At 53.2% G+C, this 25,377-nt stretch overlaps 3 protein-coding genes across 11 annotated transcripts in view; 1 reads left to right on the top strand and 2 right to left on the bottom strand.

Annotated features, from left to right (window-relative positions):
* The window catches only part of TARBP1 (tRNA guanosine 2 -O-methyltransferase TARBP1), a gene marked incomplete at its 3' end in the record, with an annotated part of 31,887 nt that extends 15,769 nt beyond the window's left edge, over window positions 1–16,118 (top strand). For 2 of the 5 annotated variants that reach the window (XM_080651261.1, XM_080651260.1), the window contains exons 13-30: window positions 646–743; window positions 1,653–1,811; window positions 3,025–3,215; window positions 3,550–3,811; window positions 3,913–4,101; window positions 4,613–4,803; window positions 4,982–5,053; window positions 5,828–5,948; window positions 6,892–7,002; window positions 8,314–8,463; window positions 9,729–9,815; window positions 10,235–10,431; window positions 11,563–11,644; window positions 13,352–13,523; window positions 14,251–14,442; window positions 14,610–14,734; window positions 15,303–15,439; window positions 15,726–16,118. In XM_080651261.1, the coding sequence (XP_080507387.1) occupies window positions 646–743; window positions 1,653–1,811; window positions 3,025–3,215; window positions 3,550–3,811; window positions 3,913–4,101; window positions 4,613–4,803; window positions 4,982–5,053; window positions 5,828–5,948; window positions 6,892–7,002; window positions 8,314–8,463; window positions 9,729–9,815; window positions 10,235–10,431; window positions 11,563–11,644; window positions 13,352–13,523; window positions 14,251–14,442; window positions 14,610–14,734; window positions 15,303–15,439; window positions 15,726–15,894 (2,705 nt within the window). Of the gene's footprint in view, window positions 1–645; window positions 744–1,652; window positions 1,812–3,024; window positions 3,216–3,549; window positions 3,812–3,912; window positions 4,102–4,612; window positions 4,804–4,981; window positions 5,054–5,827; window positions 5,949–6,891; window positions 7,003–8,313; window positions 8,464–9,728; window positions 10,014–10,234; window positions 10,432–11,562; window positions 11,645–13,351; window positions 13,589–14,250; window positions 14,443–14,609; window positions 14,735–15,302; window positions 15,440–15,725 lie in introns of those variants that run through there. The other 3 variants (XR_013959637.1, XM_080651262.1, XM_080651263.1) reach the window with 3 other exon arrangements.
* On the bottom strand, window positions 5,960–21,094 carry COA6 (cytochrome c oxidase assembly factor 6). Of its 3 annotated transcripts, none has more exons than XM_080651266.1 (4): window positions 20,919–21,094; window positions 20,091–20,245; window positions 16,569–16,687; window positions 5,960–7,856 (listed from the first exon to the last, which is right to left on the bottom strand). In XM_080651266.1, exons 2-3 carry the CDS (start codon window positions 20,232–20,234, stop codon window positions 16,592–16,594), a joined length of 240 nt encoding a protein of 79 aa, XP_080507392.1. In that variant the 5' UTR covers window positions 20,235–20,245; window positions 20,919–21,094; the 3' UTR covers window positions 5,960–7,856; window positions 16,569–16,591. The 3 variants fall into 3 exon arrangements, with proteins under 3 accessions (XP_080507392.1, XP_080507390.1, XP_080507391.1); XM_080651264.1 differs by lacking the exon at window positions 5,960–7,856 and adding an exon at window positions 13,197–15,927; XM_080651265.1 differs by lacking the exon at window positions 5,960–7,856 and adding an exon at window positions 13,315–14,905.
* Window positions 21,095–21,909: 815 nt separating this feature from the next.
* SLC35F3 (solute carrier family 35 member F3) overlaps window positions 21,910–25,377 on the bottom strand; it is a 61,562-nt gene continuing 58,094 nt past the window's right edge. For all 3 annotated transcript variants that reach the window (XM_080651053.1, XM_080651052.1, XM_080651054.1), the window contains 2 exons: window positions 25,157–25,246; window positions 21,910–23,310 (listed from right to left, as the gene is read on the bottom strand). In XM_080651053.1, coding sequence (XP_080507179.1) covers window positions 23,078–23,310; window positions 25,157–25,246 — 323 coding nt within the window. In that variant the 3' untranslated portion in view covers window positions 21,910–23,077. The remainder of the gene's footprint in view (window positions 23,311–25,156; window positions 25,247–25,377) is intronic.

Here is a 25,377-nt window from a genome sequence, read left to right as displayed (position 1 = left end):
ATTTTTAGACCCTTGACAATGATCCCCATTTTATGTATTAAAGCAAGAGCTGTTTCCAATTGCCTCTAGGCTAGGTGCTGCCGAAAGTAAGCTAAAACAGGAGAACGGCAGCAATTTTACGTTCATTTTTAAGTAAGTTCTTCTCTGAGCGCCTTTAAGCAGAAACTTCTTCCTATAGAAAGGATCGCAGTAGGAGATGGAGGCGTGGACCTCTTACCTCCGTCCTAAGACCGCGATCTGTGCGCGTCAGCACTGGTGAGGAGCGTGAGCGAACCCTGGCTTCCAGGCCTTTCCGGCCACTTCCCTTTGGATTGAAGAAATTTAAAGTTTTAAAAGTTCTAGAGAAACATCGGTTTTAGTAAAACCTGAGGCTAATGTTGATGAGGTCAGTTTTAATGTACGCTTATGGGATAGCAGGGCTAGGTTCGGAGGTCTGATGGCAGCAGAACCAGATGCCGCCTGTCGGGGCTGGAACTCCCGGAGGGCTTCCCGGTCAGTGTCCGGCTCCCCATGGCACGGTGACCGTTCCCTTACTGGGACCCGTTCTGGTAAACGGCTCGCCATAGTTGTGCTTGTGCCAGACTGGGTGTATGTTGTCCCAAAAGCTGATTTCTGCCATTTAGTCGCACGCTTTCCCCCCCACAGATGAGGTGTCTCCTGTCCTTCAGGATCTTGTCGCGTCCGCCGCCGAGAGCATCTCCGACTTCCTCCTCAGGAGACTCACTATGAATGAGCTGAGCAGTGTGAGTGTTCATTGGGGTGAGGTCCATCCTTTTGTTTGGTGTTAACCTTTATTGGTAGTGTTAACCTTTATTGGTTGGGAGGGAGGGAGGGAGGGAGGGAGACGCCGCGCAGCTCCCTCCTGCACACCCCCCGCCTGGGAGTGCTGGGTGTTCGGATCGTCCACAGAGCGGTTGTCTCACTGAGGCCATTGGTTCCACCACTGACAACCTGGGCACGTGCCCTGACCCAGAGTCAGCCTGCCCTCAGGTGTTCTCACGGCCCCATCAGCTCTGCAGGAGCTTCCCCAGGTCCCCTCTCCCCGATGCATGTCACCCCCAGCTGCGAGAACCCCAGCAGAGTGCCTGCATGAGGGGTGCTCTGAGCTCCAATTAGATTAGTGAGGTCTCTGTGTCCTCGTGCCAGAGGAGGCCTCGGAGGGCACAGTAAGAACTAAGGCCTCATCATAGCCGCACGGTGCCGTCCGTTCAGCATGCTTTCTCTCAGTCTCTCAAACCCCGGGTGGGCACACGTGACCCTCCCGCTGTGTGGACAAGGAGCTCGGGGCTCAGGAGCTGCCGGAGGTCACGGAGCGGGCAGGGGGGGAAACGGGACTGAGCCCCGTTCTGCGGTCCACGACCCGCGGTTCATTCCGGCCCCTCCCTCGCTGGCTCAGAGGCCGGGTGAGCTGCTCCACCTCCCGGAACAGGGCCGTCAGCGGTGGTTGGTGAGGTAGCTGCACAGCAGGCGGGGTCCCCGTGGGCTCTCCGAGAAGGAGTCCTGGCCGGTGGGGACAGCGTGGAAGGCCCCCTGGGGGAATGGCCTGTCTCAGCATGTGTGTGAGTGCTTTCACACAAACCACTTCCTGTCTGACCTCGTCGTCCTGTGACAGTCGTGGGCGCTGCTTGTTGATGTGTTGCTGTCTGTCATAGGTTGCAGACCTGGATCGCTGCCAGCTGTACCTGCAGGTCTTCGCGGAGCTGGCGGGCCTCCCTGGGAAGCGGGGCGAGAGAGGCAGCCCCGTCCTGAGAATCATTTCTCCTCTGAGAGACGCATCCATCCGGCACCTTCAGGACACGGACAGTGGGCGGGTAATCCTGTGGTTCTGTTGAGAAAGGCTTACGTGGAGTACAGGCGGATCATAAAACGTCTCTGCTGAAACTTAACTTCTAAAACCCTTTCCTTGGTCTGCAGTACTTGAGAAGGATGGGGTTCCCTCATGTCGGGTGTGTAGGAAAGGTGTGGCGACGGCGGTCTTCACGTCTCTCAGGTCCAGGGGGGCGGGTGCACGGGGTCCTTGCTCGTGCGCAGGAAGGACACCGTGTCCCCGTGCTGCAGCTGGCTCTCTCCTCCCCTGCCGGGGACTCCAGGCCGCCAGGTGGTGTCCACCGGCCACAGGCGCGAATCCCTGCCGTCTGTCCGTCGCTGAGCGCGCCCTCCCTCAGTGCCCACCTGTCAGGAGCCTTTATGGCCCAACACGGACCACATTTTCCTAGAGGCCTTCTCGGGTCAGCGTCTCGCCCTCTCCTTCATTCCCTGTTGCTCCTTGTGCCTCGTGGTGTTGATTTCATCCACTTGTTTTTGGGGTGATTGATGTCTGTCTGTCTCCACCAGGTCTCAGTACCTGGAGGCACTTCTTAAACATGACCGGATGAGGCAGAGTGGTTGTGAGCACAGGCTTTGGAGTTTAGACGTCCTGGGGGTGAATCCTGGCTTTATCCCTGCTGCTGTGTGACCTCGGGGAAATCACTTCACTTCTCTGTGCTCCAGTGTCCCAGGAGCCCTGCGCGGGGGGGGCACTCGGGTGCAGCACATCCACAGCCGCCCTGGTCCCCGCCGTGGACAGCTGTGCCGTGTCACCCCCAAAGGCAGCCCACAGCTGATTGAGGGAGACACTTTCATATGGGCCTGGAGCCTTTTCCATAACACACTTCAGCCTAAGAGTTCACATACGACTCCCCCATCGGGCTGTTGGTCCAGGTGTGTCATTGAGCAGCAGAGGGCTGAGGGTCTAACCTACACACAGGTGCGGGGTCTGTGGTGTACTGCTCCCGGGACCCCCTGCCAGATGGAGCGCCAACTGTCTTCTCGTCTGCCCTGCTGGGTTTCACTGCCACTGAATTTGTTCGCCGCCAGTCTGTGGACTAGTGTGAACCCGCGTGGCGGGCACTGGCTCCCCTTTTGTGTCCTCTGATGCTCAGGAGCAGGAGGGGAGCGGGGGGCAGGATCTCCGAGGTCGGGCAGCCTGGGTCCTGCCCGGCCAAGCCGTTCCTGGTGAGTGACGGCACTGTGTTTGCTGCTCAGGTGCCGACGCTCGGGAGGCAGGTTCAGAGGGCGGTCAGCATGGCCGCCTTGGCCGCGGTGTGTGAGGTGTGTGAGGCCCTCGGCCAGACGCCAGAGCTGCAGCGGGACCCTCCGGATGCTGGGCCCACGGAGCGGCTCCTCGCCGCCCTCCCGCTCAATCAGAGGCTGCAGAAGCCGCAGCAGCAAAGCAGGTGTGTCCCCTCGGAGGGCAGTGTCCGCGAGGCAGCCTCCTGTTGGTGTGGGACACCCAGGCTCGTTCAGGGCGTCGCCCGACGCTGGACGGGGTTCAGGGTGACCACATGTCCCACGTTGTTCATCTCCGTTACAGACACCTGTGAACTTGCCACATTTAGTTTCCAGTGAGTCACGAGTGGGCGAATGCCTACCTTCAGGGAAGTTAGAAGGCGAGGTTGCTGTTTCCTGGTGTCTCGGTAGACAGGCTCTCTAGTAACGACTTACTTTCTCCCGTAAAGGAACTGAGCCAGACTTAAGGAAGGACAGCAGTGACTCGACTTTCTGTTTCAGTCTTTTGGAAGAATCGTCGTCTTCCCCGGGATGGGGCAGAATAGCTGCGCAGTACATCCACGACCAGTGGGCCTGCCTCTCCTTCCTGCTGAAGAAGCACCACGCCCTGCTCCCCACCTCGGAGGGTGCGCTCCGGGACCCCGTTCCGCCCGCCGTTCAGACGCCAGCGAGCACTCTGCAGGCTGCGCTCGCCGCCCTCACGGTCCTCCCCTCCGATCGCGTTTTGCCTGTGTTTCGCTGCATGAAACTGCTGGTTCCCCAGGTAGAGACAGTGAGCCACGGGTTAGAGACTGACTGCAGGGTGATACCCGTTCCTGAGGTTACGTGATGGTGATGTGTTTCTTCTCTTCCTTTCCCTACCAGCTTCTGGCCCCCTCTGAGTCAGTCTGCGTAGAGGCTTTTGACATGGCTTGGAAAATTATATCTACTCTAAGCAACACTCAGCTGGTATTCTGGTCCAATTTAAAAGCTTTTGTCCAGTTTGTGTTTGATACCAAAGTTCTTACCATTGCTGCAAAAATCAAGGGCCAGGCATATTTCAAAATAAAAGAGGTAACTTTCTTTTAATTTGGGATAAGAAACACATAACATAAAACTTATTGTCTTAACCATCCGGAAGTGTATGACCCGCTGGCCCCGCTCTGCTCAGCCCTTTCTGGTGCCCCCCCCCCCCCCCCCACACACACACACACACGTAGGCCCCAGGTCTTTGCTGACTCGGGGAGGGAGGCCACTGACAAAATGCAGAGAAACCGAAACTGTCGGGGAGGTATTTTTCTCTCCTTTCCTCTCTGGACAGTGGCTTCTCGTGGAGAGTTCTAGGTGAACTCACCACCAGTGACATCTTGTTGCTGAGAAATTAAAGTGTGTAGTCTGTGACTGCTGAGCATCTTGCAGAATTCTAATGACAAAGAATATTTTAATTTTTTGGACTATTCATGCTTATGTGGGAACCACCATTTGAAGCCAGTCCCAGACAGTTTCTAGCAACAGTAATTTTTTGGAAACAAAACAAAACAAGTAACTTGGTCAAAGGGTACCCTGACCATTGTTTTCATTCCAGATTATGCACGAGGTGATTGAAATGTCGGCTGCGAAAACCGGAGTCTTCAATACCCTGGTAACTCACTGCTGCCAGGCGTGGCTAGTTCCTGCTCCAGAGGTGTCCCAGGGGTCTTTTTCAAACGCCACCCATTACAGCGAACTGGTCCTGGAGGCGTGTGTGTTTGGAACTGTGTTCAGGCGTGATCAGAGGTACAGCTGTCCTTATTTCAACCTGTCCTAACGTACATTAAGTACCTACATGGGTAGACTGGTTTTTATTTTGAGCTTTCAGTGAGCAGAATGCAAAGTTTTAGTTCATTTAAATTTGGGGCCTTAATTCCTTTTTTTCTAAAACCTGTTGTTCTTTGTCACTTGTTTCTATGGACAGACTCATTCAGGACGTACAGACCTTTATCGAAAATCTTGGACATGATTGTGCGGCGAATGTTGTTATTGAAAAGTAAGTACGAGGATTTCCCACATCTTGTCATAAATGGAATGTTCACAATTGAACATCATATGAGAAACGTTCTGTATTTGTTACATTTTTTAAAATACATTTTTATTGATTTCAGAGAGGAAGGGAGAGGGAGAGAGGTAGAAGAATCAATGATGAGAATCACTGATGGGCTGCCTCCTGCATGCTCTCCACTGGAGATGAGCCCACAGCCCGGGCATGTGCCCTGACTGGGAATCGAACGGTGACCTCCTGGTTCATAGGTTGATGCTCAACCACTGAGCCCCGCCGGCCGGGCAACAATTTCACTTATTTTATCTTTCCACATTCGGACACTAAGTGCTGGGATGCCGAGAGCACACGGTGCCCCGAGTTTGCCCTTCACGTAGAGAACGTGCAGGTGTAGGACGGAGGAGCCAGTGGGGCATTGGAGGCGGAGTCTTGCCCCTGAGTGGACAGAGCTGTTCATGGTCCTCACTCAGGAACAGTGACATGAGCTCTGACCTGTTCTGTGCACAGATGAGGTACTGCTGGCCCAGGGCCGCTGTGCATGTGGTCTCCTTGTGCTTGTCCCGACTTCCTGCCCAGGCACTCCGTGTACCCATTCATTCGTTCCCTCCCGCTGGCCACCCGGAGTTACACTGTCCTTAACATGGACCCTCGTAATTTTAGAGAACTTTGGAAGGTCTTGACGTTTGTTATGTATCTTGCAGCTAATAACTGAGGTATTTTTATGTTTTGAAACTGTATTAACAGACTATCATCTCATACTTTTAGTACCAAAAGAGAGGACCACTATGTCAGAGTCTGTGCTGTCAAATTCCTGTGCTTGTTAGATGACTCCAATGTGTCCCATAAGGCGTTTATGGAAGACCTTGCCATCAAGCTGTTAGAGAAAGTAAATGTGCTTTGTTTTTGTTACTTTAAAGCATCTTTGTTTTTGTAGTTAACAAGTCAAAACCCAGTATTTGCTCTTTATGCTGACAAAATGTTTCTAAATATTGTTATAAAAGACCCCATGAGATTTGTTCCTTCTGTATTTTTAGTTAAATCTCATTAATTGTCCAACTCAAGTTGCTTTTGAGAACAAGTGTTTCCTGTACTCTACCCTTCCCTCCGTGTTTTCCAGTACCAGTCAGAACCAGTTATATTCAGTGTGATGTATCCACCCATAGTTTTATGTGAGAAATAGAGTAAAAAGCTAAGAATTTAGAAACGGCCATAATGCGAGGAATTTGTTTTTGTTGTTTTTTGTTTTTTTAAATATATTTTATTGACTTTTTTACAGAGAGGAAGGGAGAGGAATAGAGAGAGAGAAACATTGATCAGCCGCCTCCTGCACAACCCCTACTGGGGATGTGCCCGCAACCAAGGTACATGCCCTTGACCGGAATCAAACCTGGGACCTTTCAGTCCGCAGGCCGACGCTCTATCCACTGAGCCAAACCGGTCAGGGCGAGGAATTTGTTTTTGAATCTGCAGAATTATTTATAATGAGCATCACACTGTCTGCAGGAGGGGTTGTGCATGTCTCGGTGCCTTGAGAACCATGTCCCATCTCTGTCTCTGCTCACCCCCGGCCCAAGTCTCCCCTCACCAGCCAAATGAGCGAGGAGGCTTCTCGGACTGTGTCCTGCAGACAGTGACCCAGCTCCTTTCTAGTTCTAAAAGCAGACGAGTCCAGTAACGAAACGCATCGTTGTGAAAGGAAACGAAGGGAGTGTCTTCCTTCTCGTCCTTCCTGCCGGTTGGAGGACCGGAGGCTGAGTTTGAAGCTGTGGTTGATGTGTTCGTCAGCCACAGAGTCAGCGAGTGCTTCCATGTTGACCCCCCACCCCCAGGAGGCACTGGTGTCCTCGTCCAGAACGCGATGCTACGTGAACTCCCAGCAGCACCGAGTGAAGAACCGAGTGTGGCAGATCCTGCTCGTGCTTTTCCCCCGCTTCGACCAGGTGTGTAGTCGCTGCCTTTGAGCATGTGGTTCCGTGCGAATAAACTGCAGGAGAAACTGTCATGCTGCTATTTGCAAACGAGGAAGTAATCTGCTGAACACTTACACTTCAGTGCTTAAAACTGAAGTTGTTGAGAACATTTTTTAACGAAGACTGCGGAGGCAGTCAGGGTTGTAGATAAGGCAGAAGCGGGCTTCCCGGCCCAGGGACCGTTCTTCGTTCCGGGTTTCAGGTAATACTTCAGTGTTTAGAGTGTCACGTGCCATTTGATTAGCCCATCAGGCCCCGGTCCCCGGCAGCTGGCTGCTTGGCGGCTGCCTGCTGTGGGCTGTCTGCACCGCGGACACCACAGCGGCCTCATCTGGGAGGTGGTGAGGGTGGAACCCAAACCAGGTCTAACCCAGACGCACGCTCCACTCTGCAGCCCGACCCAGGGGCTTGAAATGAGCTTTTCTGCTCCTCTCCTACCAGTTAGAACCTCTTCTTTAAAATAAATACACATAATAAACACTTTCACATGAGGAGATGATGCTTTCTGCCTGCTCCTGAGAGATGTTCAGTTACCCAGAGGGCAGTGCCGTTTTGAAGGCAAGGATGGGGCGCGGGGGAGGACTGTGGAGTCAGGGTCTCGGCCAGATCTGGGCAGCTGTGGGGCAGGAGGATGGGCAGCTGGTCCAAGGAGACGGGGAGGCCGGCCCTGCTCCTGCTGGGCTTCGCCTGCCTCTGCTGACTGGGGCATCCTGGCTGCGAGTTTTGAGCCCAGGGCATCTTGGCACATCTTGATCTGAATTCGCCGCTTACTAGATGTGTGGCTTGGAGACAGTTACTTAGCCTTTCTGAATCTTTTCTTTTCCCTGTAAAAATACAGAAAGTAAAAACCTTCCTCAGAGAATTGATGTCCACGTGAAATGTGAACTTCTCAGTGAAAGTACCTCATCGTTATGTCAACAGATTTTAGGGCCGTTGTTTGCAGAGCGGTAGATTCAAGAGTTACTTACAATAAAGCTTTAAGCTGGTTTTTTTTTTAGCAGTTTTTAGCAGCATTTTTAAAGTTAAAATTAATAACCAGTTTCAGAGTTGCTAAGAGACTAGATCTTAATTGTCCCTACCACAAAAAAAGAAATAATTATGTGATGTGATAGAGTTGTTAGTCAATGCCACGGTGGTAATCGTATTGATATGTAAATGCATCGAGTCAGCATTTTTATCCCTTAAATTTATAGTTATATGTTAATTATATTTCAGTAAAAATAAATTTAAGACCATTAATAACCATAACACAATTTAATTTGTAAATTTTATTTTTCTCAGAATTTCTTGAATAGAATCATTGACAAGATTTTGCAGGCTGGTTTCATCAACAACCAAGCATCCATAAAGTATTACATAGAATGGATTATTATACTGATTCTTCATAAATTTCCTCAGTTTCTTCCAAAGTTCTGGGATTGTTTTTCTTGTGTAAGTAAAGGGAATTTCTCATGTTTTTAAATTAACAGAAAACGTGGACTGTGCTGGGAGATTTGTTTCCCTTCAATTAGTTGTTGCTTGATTCTGTTGCCCTGGCCCAGTTGTATGGACATCTTAGGTTGTGATTTGAATTAATTGGAGACAGAAACCTCTGGCTTACCTTGAGAGCTCGTCTGTTATAATATAGACGGAAAAGGCTTTTGTTAGTAAGAAGGGAAGCTGGTGAGTCCTACAGTCTTACTTACCAAGTGATGTCTGATCTTAGAAATAAGGAGGATGAAGAATTAAGTGTACTCCTTATACTTCAAGGAAATTTCCAGTAGATATATTTTAGAAGCAGGCTTTAATGAGAATCTTCAGGGTCTCTCTCTCTCAGTGGAAACAGACGTCGGTTTATTCCATTCCTATTTCATGTCCCTCGCCCCCCCCCCCCCCCGCCCCCAGCATTTCCTGCATCCTGAATCGTCTCTAAGGAGTTGATACAGGATCACGATGGGTTACAGCGTAGGCCTTTGCTCTCGGTCTGCTGTACTCGGTCTCTCCTTCACCTGATGCCCCCACAGCTGCTCAAGTCACTCGTGTCCACCCTCTGTCCATGGAGCTGCCCCGAGCTCGTCCCTCCTGCAGCCACCCTCTCACGGTCACAGTCGGGCTCCTGAGAACCCGATTTCCACACTGAGTCTCCGCTACCTCCACCAGAGCTGCGTGTCTGCAGCCCTTCCAGTCTGTGTGGCTTCTGTCAGTTTATCGTCACAAAATAGTCTTCTTCCCCATGACAATTAGTGGGAAGGTTTCTGAACCCACTTTCACTCTTCCCTAGCTTTCCATCCTGGACTTTTAAAGCCAAGCTCCCCCTGAACATCGGACCCTGTCCTTGCCATCACCTGCCTCGCTGCCTTGTCCTGCCTCCGTGTCTCTGTTGATCTTGCTCACTCTCTACCTGTTCACTCCCCCCTCCGGCTCCCTCCCCTCCAGCCAGTGCTCACCTGCAGGCCTCACCGCCCCCGAGATGGGTGCACCCTCGCTGACCACTCACTTCCCAGGAAGTGAGCGATGCCTCACAGTTGGCAGCCATATGTTGGCATTTGGTTCTAGGAAGTTATTTCCTTTGCTTTTGATCCCGTGTCCGCCCCCCCCCCCCCCCCCGCCCCCTCCCGGCTGCAGCTGTGACCGGGAGAGACTGCCCCCTGCTGGCCCCGCAGTGTTGCACAGCACAGAAGCCTTGAATGACGTTTCATCTGACTTTTTTTTTTCAGGGCGAAGACAATCTTAAAACAAGCATTTGTACATTCTTATCGGTTTTGTCCCACTGGGACATCATTACTCAAAATCTTACAGAAAAGGTGAGTTTAAATTGTAAGAAGAGTTTAAACTTGACTATCAAAATAGAACTTGTAATATTTGTCTTTATTTTTGTAAGTGTAACATTCCTTGTGCTTCTGCCATTTCTCCCAGTGAATCCAGCTGGCTACAAGCCCGTCGGGCAGGGTACTCTGTACCGTATTGTTGGGTCTTTGCCTTGACCGTCAAGTTAGCACGTGGTACAAATAGGACGCTAAGTTATTTTAATGTACACACGTGCGGGAGGGTGGGGAGTACCGCAGGGTCACGGGATTTGCCTCCGGGGACCTCGTACCAGCGTGTCCATCTGTCTAGGGAGGTGGGTGGGGAGCCCGTCTGGGACGCAGTGATGCCAGGTCTCCCTTGCGCGGTCACCCAGCCGAGGTCGGTGTGCACTGAAGAATTCCTCTCCCCTTTTCAGAAGCTGGCTCTGAAGCAGGCCCTGGTCATCGCGCTGCAGTGGGGCTTCAGCCACAACTTCAGTGTCCGCCTGTACGCGCTGGTCGCGCTGAACAAAGTCTGGGGCATGTGCAAGACGCTGCAGATGGGGGAGCTGGACGCTCTGGCGTCCGTGATCGAGTCCAGTCTCAGTCAGGTGGAGAGCACGCCGGGAGCAGGGTAAGCACTCTGGCAGCCCCTCCGGTGAGGCAGGACGGCTGCAGGGGCGCCCCTCGGCTCAGCCGAGGCCACGTGGGAGCGCAGAGCGGGCGAGGCGGAGCTGCGCGGCCCGTTAGATGTGCAGTGATTGCAGTTGGACCGTTGGCGGCTCCCCTGGCCTTGTAAACTGCTCCTGTGGACGGAGGGGGCGTGACCGGTGTGTTACAAAGCCCCTCGGGGGAAGCGTCACTCCTGCCGTGCCTGAGGCGGTGCCTCCCTGCATCCCATTCTGGCCCACCCCCACCCCCACGCCCAGCAGTGCCAGGGCTCGCCCACCGGAGACGCAGGCAGCAGGAGTCCACAGAAAGGGCTTTGCTCGCACGCTCAGCGCACGCCCTGATTTACATAAACCCGGGGGTAGAGGTGGGGAGCAGCAAACGAGGCACACGGAACGGGGACTGGAAAATCCGTGCCATGCTGTCGGGCCTTTGCCTGGCCGCCACGTTAGCACGCAGCACAGACAGCGCTTTGAGTCAGAACTGCTCCTGGCGCCCGGCCGAGGCGCGTCCGTGGTCAGATGAGAACCCTCCATCCCCCTTGACAGGTGTGCCGAGAACTCAGACCTGCTCCCGGGACACCGTGTGGTTTCTGAGTTGGTAACAATTTGGCTGTGAGACTTCAGAGCAGAAAAGGGGACTTAGGTGATGCTTTTCTCTCCTCGGCAGTGTTTATGCCGGAGACTGAGGGTTCCCACCGACGCCTCACATTGCCCCGCAGTCCCTCCTCCCGGCATTCATGTCTGTCTGTCAGGCTGGTGTCTGTCAGGTGCTCCAGGTGTTTCCCGTCGTCGTCAGCTGCCCATCACCTCGGACGGAGCTCGGGCCTCTGCACCCCTAGAGTGACCCCCACCCGTTAGGTGCAGCCCTGGTTCCATTCTTGAGTCATTCTTAGTTGTATGACTCTGAGCGGGTTGTTTTGCATTTCATTTCAGAAGGTCAAATGTAGGGTCAGTTTCTAAAGTATGCTGATCTTGGAGACAGAGGTGTATACACCTTAGGATAAAACTCACACAATTCTCCTCCTTTCTACATTGTGCAGTGGACAAACCAGTACGGTGTCTGACTCTCCCGTCCTTGTCTGTGCCTCCCATAGGAACGCCAAGAAGAACTGGCAGCGCATCCAAGACCATTTCTTTTTTGCAACGTTTCACCCGCTTCAGGACTACTGCCTGGAGGTGAGCAGACTGTCCCTGTGAATGCTCCTGTGTCATTAGCCCTGACGCTTCCTTTGCCATCGTTGGAGGGTGACATTGAGCTCACCCTTCCCCTCACTTGCTTCCCCTTAACACGGGGGGTTCTGAGCGTGTCACTCTATGCAGGTGACCTGCTTCATTCCGCGCTTACACAGTGAACCTGCTAGTCACGTCACTCTCTCTCAGGCCGTCGGGCCTGTACACATGGGAGGGCCGTGTTTAACTCGGAACAGAGGTCTGTTCTGACATTGAAAGGGAGGGAGGGAGAACACCGGTGCAGGCGAGGTTCTGTGTAACTGAGCCCGCTGTTACCGGGAGGAGGAGAAGATGGACTCTTTGTTAACTGCCTTGTCGGTCCTGGGGGACTGAACCTGGGTAGCAGGCGATACCCCGCCTCCCGAACGGGCTCATGGAATTAACTCCAAGAACCACAGACAGGCCTATCCCAGCTGGTCAGCCAGTCAGTGAACCTGATCTCTAAGGGACTGAACTTTGTAGAAACGGCATTGCTTTCTCTCCGAACTGAAACGTTCGGCCTTGTTCTTTTCCTCTAAAGAACTGGGACATCCCAGCTACTGTGCTCAGTGAATTACTTTGGTGGCTCGCTAACACCCCGGCCTTTAGAAAAGCCCCAGCTCTGCGCATTGAGAGCCGCCATAGAGCATTCACTGCAGAAATTGTCCCGGGTTTTCCACATACTTGACCCGCTCTGCTGTGTGTCCTCGGTGCGCAGGCGCCTTGCTCGCCTTTCTGCCGGGTCTTTAATGCTGCTTAGCTTACGTCCACCTGCCCACCTGCTACTGGTGGTCCTGCAGGAGGAAGTCCTTGCTTTCCTCTCCTGCCTCGGACGGCCTCACTCTCATGTCGTGTATTTCCCGCTCCACTCCCGATAGGAATCCTAACTGTGTAAATGAAGTGACGCTGCGGGCTCCCTCTCATACCTGTGTAGCTATACTGGTACCCACTCACTATCTAGTTGCAATCATGATGCTAACTTAAATTTACACAAATGTTGCATGAAGAAAACCATACTCACTCTAAAGACTTGAATGAAGACTTGCATGTTGATCTAAATTTACTGTTTCGTTTTAAAACTGCCTATTACCTGTGCTTCCGCTTCTTCTGGCCTTTGACCTTGGTGACTTCCTGGTTCTCAGTTCTCATAGGTAAGAAAAAGGACTGTTTATGTGATGACTAAATTGTGTACACCGTGCAGTTTACAAAACACCGTTTTTCACGTGCTGTTCTAACCCCGTTTTATCCACATTTTACAAAGAGGAGGTAGCCGAGAAAGGCTAACTGGCTCCCCTCGTGGGAGTGAAAGGGAGGACTGGGCACCAAGAGCTAGACTTGTTCCTTACGGAGAAGGTGGCGGTCAGTAAACAGCACTTGTCCAAACGCTGCCCGACATCAGTACCGATTCCAGACGCTTTGCCTCATGGAGAGCCGTGGGCTGTTAGTGCATTAGGGACCCGAGGGTGAGACCTGCCGCTCGCCAGGGTTCTTAGAAAAGACGATCAGACATATGGCGGTTGCTACAAGATAGAAAGGATGTAATTTGACCAGATAGGATAGTTTGGGAAAATACGTTAGTAATAATAAGTTGTACTTTAATCAGTTATGTATTTCTTTGCTATTTTTTGGTTGTTTTTAAGGGGGAAAGTTTAGATTTTACAATTTTCTTTTCAGACCATATTTCACATCCTTCCGCGCCTTGCAGGCCTTGTTGAAGACGAGTGGATCACCATCGACAAGTTTGCCAAGTTCACGGACCTTCCCTCGGGAGCAGGGGCTCATCGCTACCTCTCTGCGACGCAACTGCGTGAGCTGAGGCCGGGGGACTGGGCTCAGCAGGACGCAGGTGAGAGTGGTCTCTGGCTGCAGACCGAGCCGGCGGCTGATAAACGCTCTTTCACAAGGCCGTGAACGCAGCCCGTGGCGCAGACAGTGGAACGTGGTGGAACCGCCCAGTACTTTCAGGGCCTCAGCTCGCTATGAAGAGCCAGGACCCTCATCTGCTTCCTTTTTTCCTTGAAATATTGTTAATGTTCACTGCTTTCCCACCATATATTTCTGTAAAATAGAGATTTTCAAAAGGGCCAAATTATGAGTGGAGCAGAGATCTTGGTTCTAGTCCATCCTCGCTGGTTGGCAGCCACTTCCCGCTGTCTCCCTCCCCAGCTCCCTCAGGCCCACTCCCTGCTGCTCTTCCCTCACAGCCACGCAGCCCTGAACCGTCCAAGGGCCAAGCCCCAACCCATTTTTAAAGCCACAACCGATCCTAACAGCTGTGTGCCAAGGTCTGCATTCTCGCCGCCAGCCCACTGGTTCTCGTCCCGAATCCCTAGCCACGGCCGTCACTGAACTCCAGGTCTCCCTCTGCCTGGCCTTTCCTGGGCGCGGGACACTCCACAGCTCTTTCAACTCCACGCCTCCCATCCCAGCTGGACTGACCCGCGGTCACCCTCACAGGCCGCTCCTTCCTGTCCTGGCTCGGTGAACTGCTTCCCCTGCGCTCTCCTGCAGTGACGTGATCTTTACAGAACATGGGGGTTGGCTTCTACAGGGGCTGCTTCTTTCCCACCCAGGCGCTCACTCCGCTGAAGCAGACAGGCAGTCGGAGTGGACTGATGTTCAGAAGAAGATACTCCCGTGGAGACACTCTGCTCCCGACGCAGACCTGGAGCTGGTATTTCAGGATCGTGCTGCCAAGCTCGGCAAGGCCATCAGCCGCTTGATCGTAGTGGCCTCCCTCATCGACAAGCCCACCAACTTAGGAGGTAACCGTGCGTCTGGGGGCTCCCTTGGAATCTGTAGATCCTGCAGCTGGCCATCACCGCACGGCCATGGGGGCCGTCTCCCAGGCGTGACCCGCTGCGGGAGGCCAGGATGGGGGGGTACAGTGCGCTCAGCCACGTGCTGACAGAGGTCCCCGTTTGCTCCGCAGGCCTGTGCCGCACCTGCGAGGTGTTCGGGGCGGCAGCGCTGGTGGTCGGCAGCCTTCAGTGCGTCAGCGACAAGCAGTTCCAGCAGCTCAGCGTCTCGGCGGAGCAGTGGCTGCCTTTGGTAGAGGTGGGTGGCAGGGACGTACTGTTCGAGGTGATTGGCTCCATCTTCGTGTATCGGCTCATTTGCAGTAATTTACAGAGTCCAGCCTTTAACACTAAAGCCGTGGTCAGCAAACTGCGGCTCTTTGGCCCCTTGAGTGTGGCTCTTCCACAAAATACCACGGCCTGGGCGAGGCTATTTTGAAGAAGTGGCGTTAGAAGAAGTTTAAGTTAAAAAAATTTGGCTCAAAAGAAATTTCAATCGTTGTACTGCTGATATTTGGCTCTGTTGACAGAGTTTGCCCACCACTGCACTAAAGTAAAATACAGCCCAGTGCTGTTCTCAGGTTCCTTTATTATCTCTATGTGGTTGTTTTTAGAAATCAATAATGTAGGGTTCCTTTCAGGAAAACATGCCTTGCTGGTATAGGAATAATTTTTATACATTTCTATGACGTTGGGGGAGTTCTTGTTTATAGTGTCTAATGCTTCTGAAAAAGCCTTAAGCAAGCTCAGTCTGGTAGGTGTTTTTAAACTCTGATTTGACTGTTAGCGGGGCTGTGACTGCCTGTGTTTTTAAAATGGATGTGAAGGTAAAGCCACCGCAGCTGGCGGACTACCTGAGGCAGAAGCAGGCGGAAGGCTACACGGTCATCGGTGTGGAACAGACGGCCCGGAGCACGGCCCTGACCCAGTACTGCTTCCCGGAGAGGTCGCTGCTCCTGCTGGGGTGAGAACCTCCTCGCAGCTCAGCTAGAGCTGGACTCCCCACACTACGCCTGACACTACACCTGCACTCGGCCTGTGACTTGTGACGCTTATGGAAAGCCCCCCTACTTTTCACTGCATTTCACCTGTGGGATGGATGGTCAGGTGACCACAGGATTGCCCCTTCCATCTTTTTATCCTTATTTTCCTCCTAACTTAGACTGGCTTCCTTTCTCCAGTAAGGCTGAATGTCTGAGAAGATACCGGTTGTTACAAGGAAAGTAACCCGTCTTCTCCCCTTCCACCAGAAACGAGCGTGAAGGAATCCCAGCCAGTCTGATCCAGCAGCTGGACGTCTGCGTGGAAATCCCGCAGCAGGGCATCACCCGCTCGCTGAACGTCCACGTGAGTGGAGCCCTGCTCGTCTGGGAATACACCCGGCAGCAGCTGCGCAGGCGAGGGGGCACCCAGGCGTGAGGTCCCCGCTTTCTCTGAGAGGAGTTGTCGGTGCTAGTGGAACAGTTAAAAAATATTTGGACAAATGAAACAAATTCTGGATTTACTAGAATGATTTGTGCATTTTTTCCTTATAACTTAATGCCAAACTTTTTCATGTGCCTTAAACATATTACGCTAAATTGTATTTCTTTAGTAAAATGTTTTAAGCAATTGTGGAAATAAAAACTATTTTTAAAAGATCATTTCTTTCCTAGAAACTTTTTTTTTCCTTAGCGAAGTAGGTAGGAATCCAGTGTACTGGTGAATAGAAGTGAGAGAGGACATCCTTACCTTGTTACTGATTTTGGGGGAAAAACATTCCTTGGGCCATGAGTATATTAGCTATTATTTTAGCTGTATAGTTTAAGTTCTTCCCATCACCATGTTTTGGTGTGTGCCGCTATTAAAATGGTAACTCCTAGGACACACAATGACAACCTACTTTTTCAGTATTTACAGTATCTGCCCACTACCATCCTCTAACCAAAAAAATAGGTACATGTATTTTCATAACAGGCTTTAATTCTTAAAATAGATCTTACTAAATTAAAACTGAGCATGTTTCATTTTCATTACTAAAAGACACATGTGCTCATGTTTACCATGACTCGAGCCGCCACAGTCCATGGAAATGTCCAGAAAGAAGAGTCTACCTTTCGGAGAGGCTGGGAACAGCCTACGGCTTGGCAGTGGTGTTTGAAGGCTGGAACTGTCCGGCTTCAAATTTTTCTTTAAATTTTAAGTAGTCTCTTCTTTTGTCAAAGTATTTTATCTGTTGAGAAAAAGGGGTTTGAAATAAGGTCAGGTTATGCAGCTTGGATAAACAAAAGGACGGATTTAAATGTAACAGATTCAATATAAATTGTATAAGCAGCCCGAGTCATTTATATTCTAGAACCATTTCAAAGCAGTGCATTTGATGTATAAAAGTCTTGGAAAAGGATGTCGACTAATAAGTCACAACCCTTTTGGGTTACAGACCCTATTGAGCCCTTGAATAAGCAATCAAATCAGGAAATAAACTACCCTGAGACAAATGACAATGAAAACACAACTTTGCAAATTTTGTGGCTGCAGCAACAGCAGTTCTAAGGGAAGTTCATAGCTATGCAGACCCACCTCAAGAAACAAGAAAAATCTCAAACAATCCAAGTTCACAACTAAAGGAACTAGAAAAAGAACACCACCCCCCACATAGAAAAAAAAAAAATCAATGAAACTTAGAGCTGGTTCTTTGAAAAGAAAATTGACAAACCTTTAGCCAAACTGAACAAGAATAAAAGACCCCAAATAAATAAAATAATAAGTGAAAGAAGTTGCAAACGACACCACAGAAATATAAAACATTAAGGATGCCAACAAATTCAGTTTTTCTAGAGCCTATAACCTCCCAGGACTGAACCAGGAAAAAGAGAACTTGAACAGACTTGACTAGTAATGAAATTGAAGCAGAAATCAAAACTCCCAACAAACAAAGGTCCGGGGCAAGACCACTTCACAGGTGAATTCTACCAAACATTTAAATAATTAATCCCTATCCTTAAATGACCAAAAAAAAATCGAAGAGGAAGGAATGCCCCATCAGTCATTCTAGGAAGCCAGCATTGCTCTGACACCCAAACCAGATAAAGACATGCAAAAAAAAATTACAGGCCAATATCCTTGATGTGAAAATTCTCAACGAAATATTAGCAAGCTGGATTCAGCAATAGACTTAGGGCCGGGCCAGTGTGGCTCATTGGTAGCGGTGACTGGGAGGATAAAGGACAGGTGACACGTGTGAGGTGTGTGGAGCCTGCACTCGCTGCCTGTGAGCTGTGACCAGGGCACAGGGACGGAGGGCGAGGCCTCCGGGTGGCACCGGCCTGTGTGTGAGGAGAGCACAGGAAAGAAGCCGCCGGCCAGCTGTACAAACTACCCATGCAGAGCACAGAGCCGCCCGAAAGCAGGGGAGCGGGAGGGACAGCCACGGGCTGGAAAAGGCAGTGGGGGTCGGAGGGCCCAGAGCCACCCCGAAAGCAGGGGCGCGGGAGGGTCGACAGCCACGGGCTGGAGAAGGCAGTGGGGGTCGGGGGGGCCAGAGCTGCCCCGAAAGCAGGGGAGCGGCAGGGACAGCCACGGCTGGAGAAGGCAGTGGGGGTCGGGGGGGCCAGAGCTGCCCCGAAAGCAGGGGAGCGGGAGGGACAGCCTCGGCTGGAGAAGGCAGTGGGGGTCGGGGCAGCAGTGCGCCTGACCACAGGGCAGCGCAGTGATTCCCGACCGCCCTCATCCACCAGACTCACCTGCGAGCCCCAGCGCTTTCAAAGGAAGTTTGGGTTCTATTCCCAGCCACAGGGGAGCTGGGACACAGCTACTTGTTTTTAAAATCTCCACCCGATTCTGACATGCAGCCTGCGTGGGAAATGATGGCTAGACTGTCGGGGATCTCCTGGGAAAATGTGGGGGTGGGTGAGGGGGACCCCCCAGCACCCTGCTCTTCACCTACATCACTCCTGCCTCCAGCGACCAGGTCCTTCCCTTCCTCAGCCCCCTGCTGTGCTCAGTGACCTCAGGTGGGCGGGAGAGCAGAGGGAAGGGGCGCATGGGCAGGAACGGCATCAGGGCCTGAACGCAATCAGGTGTGATGTCAGCCCAAACTCCCGGACCAGGAGTTCCTCTCAGTGAATCCCTCTACGGCAGTGGTCGGCAAACTCATTAGTCAGCAGAGCGAAATATCAACAGTACAACGATTGAAATTTCTTTTGAGAGCCAAATTTTTTAAACTTAAACTTCTTCTAACGCCACTTCTTCAAAATAGACTCGCCCAGGCCGTGGTATTTTGTGGAAGAGCCACACTCAAGGGGCCAAAGAGCCACATGTGGCTCGCAAGCCGCGGTTTGCCAACCACTGACCTAATCCAACCAGCAAGCCCCACACAGACCAGTTTCCAGCTTATATGTCGTTAGATACTGGACCTTCATAGGAAGTCCACGAGATGCGGTGTGTCCTGCTGGTTTTACAGACGAAGAGGTCACCCAACGCAATCTCTGTCCCCTGAGTTCACTCCCAGCCTGGCCCCAGCAGGACCCCACCCTCCATCACACCCTGTGGTCTCCTTCAAGCCTCAGGCTCCCCTCCAAAAATCAGGGGGAGACGGTGAAGACCCTAAAGCCACGTGTTCTCAAACCACCTGGGAGATGGGATCAGCACACGCTGTGGACAAGCACAGAGTTCAGTTCCGATCCGTCAGGTGCCGGGCCTGACCTGGAACCTCAGCTCGGCCGCTCTGACCAGCAGAGCACGGGCCCTCCACGCTCTGAGCTTCGGCTGCCACCTCCGAGTTGCAGCAACAGCACTCATTTATTATTTTATGGTGTTTTTTTTTTTTTTTTAACTGATTTCAGAAACAGGAGGGGAGAGGGAGAAAAACATCAATGATGAGAATCATCCACGGCTGCCTCCTGCATGCTCCTCCTTCCTCCCCCTCCCCCAACGAGGGATCGAGCCCAAAACCTGGGCATGTGCCCTGACTGGGAATCGAACCGTGACCTCCTGGTTCATAGGTCGACGCTCACCACTGAGCCACACCAGCCGGGCGCAACAGCACTCAGAAGGCATTAACAGAAGGCGCGTCCCCCTTACACACGCTCGCCAATGGGCTCAATGCTGTTGGTTCCCTTCCACAGCCCCTGCCATTCTAAGGACCCGCAGGGCAGGGCGGGGACACCTTGTCAGGGGGCACTGGGGGGCACATTTCCATCATATGTTGGGTCTAGGACGCTGTGGTTTGGGGTGGGCCCCTGGGCGGGCGTTCTTGGTGAGGGCAGCTCCAGGCCAATGGCTGTGCCTCCTCTTGCCCCGCAGGCAGTTCCCGGAGAAGTCTACCGATTTAGCGGGTTGGGTTTGGGGGGGCTACATTCACGTGTGCGTTTTTTTTTCCCATGATCCTTCGGGAGACATTTTCCGAAGGTCGGCCTGATGCAAGCCAACGGCCTGGCTGACCACTCAAGGTTCCCTCTGCTGCTCGGGATTCCCCCTGGAGCCCACACGCCCATGCCAGCACCTCACCTCACCTCACAGCCTCCATCCAATTCAGCACCTTCTCCGCCCCCGCCCCCCACACACCCCAACTGGCGCGCGCAACCTCCGTGCATCTCACAGGCAAAGAGAGCCCGGTCCACCGGCGCTTCGCTCACCCACTGCTGGGGGCAGCTGGCTTCAAAGGAGCGTCGCAGCGTCTGGCACCGGGCGGCGTCCTCCGCGTGCTCGTCCAGGCACTGCCAGTACTCGTCCCGGGCGCCCCAGCAGGCCTGCCTCTCCTTCATGGACGGCGCGGCCATCCCTCGGGCTCCTGCCGGCCAAGGCACACGGGTCAGGAATGAGGCCAGGAAAACACAGCGCTTCCCACCAGCCCGGCTTTTCTAAGTTACACCTAGGTATTTATTTTTTTAATTTTTAAAAAAACTTTTTACTGATGTCAGAGAAGGGAGAGAGAGAGACAGAGAGAGAGAGAGAGAGGGAGAGAGAGAAGCATCCATGAGGAGAGAGCATCATGGATCGGCTGCCTCCTGCACGCCATACACTGGGGATGGAGCCCACAACCCGGGGCATGTGCCCTGATGGGGAATTGAACTCTGACCTCCTGGTTCATAGGTCGACGCTCAACCCCTGAGCCACGCCGGCCGGCTGCCTGAGGTGCAGCTGAAAGTAATCAGCCTGCATCGCCCGCACCAGAGCAGCTGACCGCGGGTGGCGGGCTGTGAGGGGGCCCGGGTTAGGGCCACGCCCCCGTGGTCTCGGTCATGGAGGGGCGCTCTCTTACATTCTCCAGCCAGTTTCCCCGTCGATAAAACGGGGGCAGCGGCGCCCCCTTTCCCAGGTGCTGTTCGCACCAACCTACTCTCCCTCCAAATGAGCGCGCGGGGCGAAATCAACCCGCTGGACGCGGCGTGCCCACGAGGGATCGCAGTTCGCGAGAGTCAGCGACCTCCTCGGTCCACCCCGCCGGCCGACAGCAAACTTGCCTCTCCGTCCGCTCCGAGGGAAGAAAGGGCCACGCGGGCCGAGTCCGGGCGCCGCAGGGGTCACGCAGCCCCGCAGGCTGGACTCAGGCACGTAGACCTCGGCACCACCAGCCAGCAATTCGCCCGGCGGAGTCGCCGGCGTCGCACTGACCCTCACGGGCCGCCTTCGACGTGCCAGGGGGAGGGACTTCCGGCTCCGCGCGCTCACCTGGGGCGGGATTTCCGCCCTACTGGGCGAGGAGGCGGTGCCTGGGACTAACTAGGCGGTGGTCCTTGGGCTCCGCCCAACGGCCTGGGCCACGTGTCTGGTCCCGCCCCCCGCAGGTTCCGGCTGGGACGCACTAGGCCCCTTTGCCGGACCTGAAGCTCTCAGTCTCGCCTTCCGCCACCCGGAAGGTTTAGGCGCGGGCACTGCCTCGCGACCCCGCGGCCACGTGGGACCTGTACGGGCGGGAGGAGGGCAGGGCCGAGCGTGCACCAGCTGCGCACGTTCGATTCCTCCCTTCCCAGATTTTTTTAAAATGCGTTCTTTTTTTATATACATATTTTTATTTCAGAGAGGAAGGGAGAGGGAGAGAGAGAGAGAAACATCAGTGATGAGAGAGAATCATGGATCGGCTTCCTCCTGCACGCCCCACCCTGGGGATCCAGCCCGCAGCCCCGGCCTGTGCCCTGACCAGGAATCGAACCCTGATCTCCTGGTTCAGAAGTCGACACTCAACCACTGAGCCACGCCAGCCAGGCCAGCGCTGTGTCCTTGATGTCACCGTGCTGGGCGGGCTCAGGGCTTGTTTTCTGGAGGCCTGCCTGTCTGCCTTTCACTCCTCGGAAATCAAATCTGTCTCTACAGTCAGAATTGTCTTTCCTTCCCCAAGTCGGGTGTGTCTGGGTGCCTTGCAGGGAGAGAAAGTGTAAGGAAGACAAGGAAATCAGAACTGGTGTGCTGGGAACATCACCCCGTCGCCATCAAGACAACGACACGCTTCTTTTTAAACCGTTTATTCATCTGTTTGGCCCCACAGGTCATGGAAACGGAGAATAATAATGGGCTAAAAAGTTCAGGTCCCCAGGGCCCCGTGCCCCTATGCACCTTTGGTGGGTTATGACAACATTTTCAAAATAAGGTTTCCCTTTCGTATGTAACAATGTAAACTTCAAAAAATAGTAAACTCTTAACCCCCCTGGTCCCTCTTCACAGGTCCATCACAGATAGAATTTTCTGGCAGAGCTAAACGGTGCAAGTCAACAGCCTGGTGCTGAAGCGTCTCTGCAGAAGATGCACGGGTTTGGGAGGTCATGCTTCCGTCACGGTCACGAAGTAGAAGCGACCCGGCAGCCCCCTCTTCCGTGGTCACACCGAGAACCACGCTCCATCACACCGCCGTCAGCTTGGCCATTTCTGGACACACACACACACACACACACACACACGCCCATAATATGTCGTTTTATTGGTTTTTAAAGATTTGTACATCTAAACGATAAGATGGCGCCAGTGACGGAGAATGTCACTCGCTTCACATAGGCCAAGATGAAGTTTCTGTAGAAGGCACTGGAACGTCTCCGGTGGGACCTTGGACAGACACGTGAGAGCAAGCCGGCGGGGGCTCGGATGATTCCCCCCCTGACCTCCTCCACCTGCCCCCCCGCCCACCGGGCTGGTCATAGAGATGGCTTGCGATGTCCATTTTCCTTTTGCGTGTCCCCTCTTCCTGTCCGTCTATCCATCCAAACTAACTTACAGGTACCTTTTGGTTCCCTGTGATCCCTTAAGAAATAAAGAGTGCAGCTCTGGTCTGAGACAGACGATGACCTCCCACCGCCGGAAAGGAATCACAGTGTGCAATGGGATTGTCGGTCGAGAAGATCCAGAACGTCTGCCTGCCTCAACCAGGCCGCCGGGGCCAGGATGGTTACTACTCGCTTTACATTCATTTAAAAGGAGCTGAGGGTCTTCTCTCGTGGGTGTTGAGTCGGTACCTTAAGTGGAAGGTCTGATGTGGACAAGAGCAAGCGGATTGGACATGCCCATAAATACCGTGGGACTCCCCCAGGTGACCCGGACTGTACAGGTATGTACACCTTTGCCAACCGAGGTGGCGTCAGGAACAGACCTCCGGGTCCTTCACACGAGCGTCCCCGAGTGTCCTGGAGACTGGTCAGCGGGCGAAGGAAGGCCGGGCCCTTCTCTTGTTCTGGGGGCCGGACCCCAGGTCCCCACTGCCCTCCGCCGGCTCCTCCTTCTTCCTGACCTTGAGGCGGGTGAGCAGTTTGACCAGCCAGACGTCCCACTCCTCGGGCAGGAGCAGCAGGAGGAAGCCCAGGCCGATGATGACGATGGCGATGACCCTGACCCCGTTGAAGACGATGTCGGTGGTGTAGTGATCGACCACTGCGGGGGCAGAGAACGCGGTTATTCAACAAGAAGCCAGGCCCGAGAGGGACAAGGGGACAAGGGGTGGGTCCTCGCAGGGCGGCAGGCCGTGGGCGGGAGCTGTCTTCTCAATGGCCCCAGAACCTTCCTTTTTTTTTTTTTTTTTAAATATATTTTTATTGGTTTCAGAGAGGAAGGGAGAGGGGGAGAGAGAGCAGCATCAATGATAAGAGAGAATCATTGACCAGCTGCCTCCTGCACAGCCCACACTGGGGATCGAGCCCACAAACTGGGCTTGTTTGTACCTTTGACCGGAATCGACCCCGGGACCCTTCAGTCCAGGAGCCGACGCTCTATCCACTGAGCCACACCGGCTAAGGCAGAACCGTCCTTACTTTGGTTCTGTTCCCGGTGGCAGGGGCTGCCGCAGGCACATCACCCTTCACTCCCTCTGGCGGGAGGCCTTGAACTTGGGGTGGATTCCTGCAACTCACCTCGGTTCAGACACGGATTTGTTAGGTGAACAGACAGGGGGCGGACAAACACAGGTTGACAGTTGTTCATATGAAAAATAACACAATAATTGCCTGGCCAGTGTTGCTCAGTGGTTGAGAGTCAGCTCATGAACCAGGAGGTCACGGGTTCGATTCCCGGTCAGGGCACATGCCCAGGTTTTGGGTTCAATCCCCAGTAGGGGGGCGTGCAGGAGGCAGCTAATCAATGATTCTCTCTCATCATTGATGTTTCTCTCTTTCTCTACCCCTCTCCCTTAAAAGAAAAAGAAAAAAATAATACAATAATCCTAGCTAATAAAAGAGTAATATGCAAATTGACCATCACTCCAACACACAAGATGGCTGCCCCCATGTGGTCAAAGATGGCTGCCCCCATGTGGACACAGGATGGCCGCCACAAGATGGCCAGCAGGGGAGGGCAGTTGGGAGGGACCAGGTCTGCAAGGGAGGGCAGTTGTGGGCAATCAGGCCAGCAGGGGAAGGCAGTTGGGAGGGACCAGGCCTGTAAGGGAGGGCAGTTGGGGGCGATCAAGCCTGCAGGGGAGGGCAGTTAGGGGTGACCAGGCCAGCAGAGGAGGGAAGTTGGGGGCGACTGGGCCTGCATGGAAGGGCAGTTCGGGGGGACCAGGCCTGCAGGGGAGGGCAGTTAGGGGCAAACAGGCTGGCAGGGGAGCAGTTCGGCATCAATCAGGCTGGCAGGAGAGTGGTTAGGTGGTGATCAGGCTGGCAGGCAGAAGCGGTTAGGGGCAATCAGGAAGGCAGGCAGGCAAGCAGTTGGGAGCCAGCAGTCCTGGATTGTGAGAGGGATGTCCGACTGCCAGGCAGTCAAGACATCCCTCGAGGGGTCCCAGATTGGATAGGGTGCAGGCTGGGCTGAGGGACACACACACACCCCCACGTGCATGAATTTCGTGCACCGGGCCTCTAGTTACTAAATAATAACACAAGAATAAACTCTGTTTGACCTGCTCGCAACCATAGGCCCCACGCTGTATAAACCAAAGCTTGACTGTGGCTGCCTGTGGGTGTCAGGACAATGAACACGTGACGGCTCCTCTATATTTTTGGTACTTTCCATGTTCTCTACAACGACATGCTTTATTCTTGGAATTTGAGAGCATTATTTCATCCATCATGTGTGGACGTCCCTATGTTTTGAAGACCAAACTAGAACGGGACTTGTGCAGATAATAAATATAAATACTTGATCCCTCCCAACATGACAGAAGAGACAAGCAAGCTGGGGTCAGGAGGCAGGCTCCAAATGTGCTGTGTGTGTGGGAGCGTGTGCGTGTGCGTGTTGATGGCTGTGCATGCGTGTGTCTGTTTACAACCAAGTAGAGACTCACCTGCATTCACAGGAACACTGAGGATGATTCCGAGAGACATCAGAGTGGGGTATGTAACAGCAATTCCGAAATTTAACACGACATTGAATGCTGAAACAGAGTAAGAAGCGGTTACGCGTGACCAGCCCTGGCTGGCCTCCGTGGGCTCTGTCTGACCCCAGCTCCTCGGATCACTGCCCTTGGCTCTGACCCCGTGAACTCGGGGGTGAGGGGGGGGTGCT

The sequence above is a fragment of the Plecotus auritus genome (assembly GCF_963455305.1).
Source record: "Plecotus auritus genome assembly, chromosome: 14".
Taxonomy (NCBI): Eukaryota; Metazoa; Chordata; class Mammalia; order Chiroptera; family Vespertilionidae; genus Plecotus; species Plecotus auritus.
The sequence above is the reverse complement of the archived record's forward strand: the minus strand, read 5'-3'. Positions and strand labels throughout refer to the sequence as shown.